Consider the following 4,987-nt stretch of genomic DNA (forward strand, 5'->3'; position numbering starts at 1 on the left):
GACATGGAAAATGCTATACTGTTTGTACACATGCAAAGCATTATCATGAAAAAATCATGTATGTGTCACAAGAGTAAATACATATATTTTTAAAACTCTCCCTCATTATTGACAACTCGTTACCATAATTCAATTTGAAGCCAAAGTTTGCTTGCCTATTACTCCAGAGTCTTGATTTCCTAAAGATTTTGATCCGGGCATGAAAGGATTGTGGGCAAGGCTTAAACTTGTCTTTTCTTAAAGTTTTTGAAAGCAGGTATGTGACTATTGGGTTATATAGTCATATTGCACATAAAGAGAAGTACCAAATTTAAGGTCTGTTACTGACCACCAATGTAGTGGGCATTTTTGTTCTCCAATTGGCCATCAATGTAAGAGAAAACTTCTACAGTGACCAAAATCAAGTGAAAATTTTCTAACTGTCACTATAAGAAGGCACATTTCCACCACCCACCAATACAAAGGGGTCTTCAGTATAAACAGGGACTATTACTGGAAATACCTTTGTTGTATAAAGATGGTACAAAATAATCCAGTACAATACTGCATACAACTGTAGAAGCAAAGTTTAAACAGCAGTTAAACACATTTGTTAACTTCAATTAGGTTTTTATTTCATATTATTACTACATTTTATGTGGTGGTGTATACTGACACGGACCTGTATATTTTCCATTCAATCCTTACAGTAGACTATTCTGTAACCGAGGTAAGATAAAGATATCCTAAAAGCAAGATAAACCCAAAGACAGCCTGTGAATAAAGAATCACTCAACAAATGACAACTGTACAAATTTTTTGGTGTTTTGCTAGCTTTCTGTTTGCATGATTAAAAGAGCAATGCATGAATTGTGGTGAGACAGCTACATAAATGCTTTCCATTACCCACTAAAATCTAAAATCCAAGTTTTGCGGCTATATACTTCTAGTACAATACTTTTTCATCTATAAAAAAAAAAAAGACTAATAGATATAACACTAGTTACTAAGTGTGTGGCAAAGCAAGGTACCCCCTTTGCATGACTTTGAATGCTTGTACAGCAGGTAGAGGTGAGTCTTCCATTACTTTCTGTTGATTTTGTTCAGTGGATGGTGTCATTTTCCTTTCTAAATTCTCTTGACTTCCACGAAGTCCTGGAAAAAAACAGTAATCTCCAACTTGCTTCAGAAAAAGAGGCCCAGACCCATCAGGGTTAATCATTATTAAGGGTCCTTCGGGTGATATTTGGAAGTCGGACGGTGCAGGAATATCAAGGTATTTGCTTTCAGGAACACATTTTTTTTCTTGATTTTGTATTGGAGGAACAGAAAATGGTTTCTCCATACTAACAACATAACCCATCTGATCCCCAGATGACTGAGGTTGACATGATGGGGTAGGCTCTTTGGGTAGATTAGGTAGTTCAGCCTGGCATATAGGGAGGCTAAAATATCCTGGATGCTTTGCTTCATTTGGCACCAAGTTTGACATGGCCTGACCACCACTGAACATTAGATAGGGCCCATTATAACTTTTTTTAGAAAGGCCTTTCATAACTTCTGATATAGGCACTGTAGTAATGTCACTTTTCTCCCCTGTGTCCAGAGATTCACATTTGTTCTGCTCAGGCATGATTTTGTCTTCTGCTGGTGGTGGTAATGCATAAGGTCCTAGTGGGCAAACATCGGGATTTGGAGCTTTCTCTGTCACCAACTCTGCTGATTCAGGTGTTGACTGTGGAGCTAATTGACTGCAAACATCAAAAGAAAGTTAAAAATATTTAAACAGTCAATGTAAAATAAATAATTAAAAGTAAAAGTTACATTAAACAATATTAATGACCTAATGAATGGCACATGACATTAAGGTTAATAAAAACAATGATTTACCTAGAGTTAAGAATCTAGTTGCAGTTCTTTCTAAACACCAGGCAGCATACCAGTTAATTGCTTTGATGTAAGGCTATTATGTTGGATTTATTCACCCACCTCAAACAAACATGCAGCTAATTATGTGGAAGGTTGTGTCACAATTAGCTGAACACTTGAGCTGCATACTGACTATGGGTCAGTGATTCAGAAAGTGTTAAAAACACAAGAGTGGAGCACCAACTAGGAAAGCAGCATTTCTTAAAACCAGGTCTGGAGTAGCAGTTTACATAATCTCAGTGACAGGTCCACTTGAAAGTTACTTCGGCAAAAGTTCTTATAGGTGAGTGGTATGGGAATCAAATCCAGATTTACAGATTATATTTGCAAATTCTGAGTCTTTTAAAATTTGTATTATTTTTTTAAAAGGTTGAAAATTATTATTTTTGGTTGAAAATCATTAGAAATGGTTTCCTAAAGAAATCCTGAGGAATCTTGCAGGGGGGTAGTCTGAAGGCATTTTGTGTTCCACTCACCCCTGTTGATGGCTGGGGTGGTGGAGCATTTTCTCCTTGGCATCAGGAACAGGGGTCTAAAACTGGTCACAGATCCAGGAGTCATTTTAATGAATATCAATTGCTTCACACTGATGGCCGACAGCGTAGTCCATTTTGGAGTGACAAAGTCACCAGCTGCACTGGATACTATCTCCAACATGACACTTTAGAGTGGACAGGACAGCACCTGAATGGATATTCTTACAATCCTGGCTAAATGTCTAGTTTCATGGTCAAGTAATCTATCAGGTTGAGAGTAAATTATCTTGCACTTTGGGCATGTCAGATAGGATGAAACTATCGTCCCTATCTAATCCAACTGCAGCCATCATGCTACCATTCCCCACTGATCAAATTAATAAAGTTTTTCCTCCCTTTCAATAGGTTTCAAAAATATTGCCTGTGTTTAACTGGTAATAACTGCTGTGATTTCCCTTGATTAACAGTCAAAAAATAAGAAATTAGGAAAATTGTTATTCAACAATGGGAATAAATCTCCTGTGTATAAGTGCAACTAACTACTGGGATTTCACTTGGTTAACAGTCACAATATAAAAAGAGGACAATTTTTGTTAGCAAGAAAGGGTAAAAATTACATGTGTATAACTGGAAATGATTGCTGTGATTTAACTTGGTTGAGGTTCAAATTGTCCTTGGTTGAGGTTCAAAAACTTTCTCTCAAGTACTTAGCAAAAAGTACTGCCCTCAGAAAAGTCTTTTTTGCTAACTGCCCTTTTTTTATTATGTTCCTAATGCTCCTTATAGCATCATATCCAAGCTCTTTCCCTGAAAATGGCACCTTGGCTAGTCATGCTCCATTTTTAATAGAAGGCTTCACTGATGTAATTCTTGAGATGGAGACATACATGCCATTGTGGCAGCCTGATAATGGATGATCCCAAGCACAGACACTTTTACCAACCAATGGGATATCTGAGCTCAAACTCTGGGTTCTGAGGGTCCAATAGCTCCAATCAGAACTATCTACCCACCACTATGCGTTATAATTTAATATAAGTTTCACCTATGTGATTATTTTTATGGTGATTCAGTAATATACTTTTGTATATCTTTATGTTTATTTTTCATTTAAATGTAATGAATTGATTTAGATCTTTTTCGGGGGATATTGGTATACATATATGTAGATGATCCCAACCTCTTTCTAGATTGTGTTATTATACATAAGGTAATGTATAAGGAACTTGTTTGTTTCCTGTTATGGTGACTCCTCCACAAAGGGTTTTTTTGCTTGCCAGAAGAGGTCAGCAGGTTATTTGGTGCATTTAAGGTTTGTCCAACAATAGCGACTAGAAGAATAAAGCATCAGCAGGGTTTGTCCACCTTATGGAGATTGGTTATTGCTATTTTTGGGTATCCTGCACCCCTATCCATCTCTGCCAAACTCCACGTTTATTAAAATTCTTGACAAAAATAAAATGACCAAGTCTGAGTAATACTGCATCTAACAAACAATGGTTCCTTTGGGGATTAATTACTACACCACAGTGAATATCTGGTTGCTGTCCTCCTGCCTAGATGGTTTCTGAATGGCCCCCGCTATGTCTGACAATATTAGACTTACATAAAGTAAACTGAAAGGACTTTGTAGCAAGATTTTCTGAATTACATTAGCAGTTTACTAAGTGTTCTCCTTGTTACCTAGAGTTGATTTTGGTGTGCATAGGTAATAGGGATTCTTTATTGGCATCACTGCTGATTTATTTAATCATTCTGAACATTTCAAGTCCTATAGCAAAATGCACTTTATTAGTTGCTATTGATTCTCTATCATTTTAAAATACCATTGCTGGAAAACATCCACCTTGTGCAGAAAGACTGGCTGTTAACGGTGACCTTGTTTAAACTATAGGAGATGCCTCTTTCTGGTAATGTTGCTACAATAATCAGTTAAAACTCAAAAATTCCACATATCAGCCACACAAAAAGTTATTTTAAGCAATGTCAGTGGCAAGGAAGAAAGGTACAGTTTTAATGATAACTGACATTTTCTTGTGACAGTAACCATAGATTAGAATTCAGCTTTACACAGGTTGTTAATGGGGTTTTTCCTGTGCTGCATAGCAATAAAACTTTAATGTGTTTCTTCAGATATTTTTTCCAGTTTTAGATAAAATGATAAAAGTAAAACCTTCTGGCTTTAAATGCTATCCAAGGCTTCTGTGTAGGGATATTGGAGGGACCAGAATAGGATGTGAAGGTAAATTCCAAAGGGGCACCAACTTTGTTTTAGTGACATCATTGGGACAGGAAGTAAAAAGAAATTCCCCCTATGACATTACCTATGGCATTAGTAAAAGCCTTCTTGAGGTCCTATATACTTCAGGTGTGCCAGTACACACGGAGGAAAGACACAATATTAAGCGAGAGACAATTGTCTGCCTCGATCCTCTACAGGTCTATGCTTGCCAAGATCCAATGGCTATGGTCTGTTTACTTCCAGCTCTGTCCTAAATTTGGGGAACTGACACACCAGGGCACTAGAATCACCAAGGGATGTAGTAGACTTATGAAAATAATTTCACTGGTGGCTAAGAAGACCGTCCTACAAAACTGGATTA

General features: G+C 37.0%; 1 protein-coding gene across 1 annotated transcript in view; it reads right to left on the minus strand.

Annotated features, from left to right (window-relative positions):
- Window positions 1-588: 588 nt before the first annotated feature.
- Window positions 589-4,987, minus strand: part of CSF2RB (colony stimulating factor 2 receptor subunit beta) — a gene marked incomplete in the record, with an annotated part of 27,746 nt that continues 23,347 nt past the window's right edge. The window contains 1 exon segment of the mRNA XM_072421241.1: window positions 589-1,730. Coding sequence (XP_072277342.1) covers window positions 986-1,730 — 745 coding nt within the window.

The sequence above is a fragment of the Pyxicephalus adspersus genome, chromosome 8 (assembly GCF_032062135.1).
Source record: "Pyxicephalus adspersus chromosome 8, UCB_Pads_2.0, whole genome shotgun sequence".
NCBI lineage: Eukaryota > Metazoa > Chordata > Amphibia > Anura > Pyxicephalidae > Pyxicephalus > Pyxicephalus adspersus.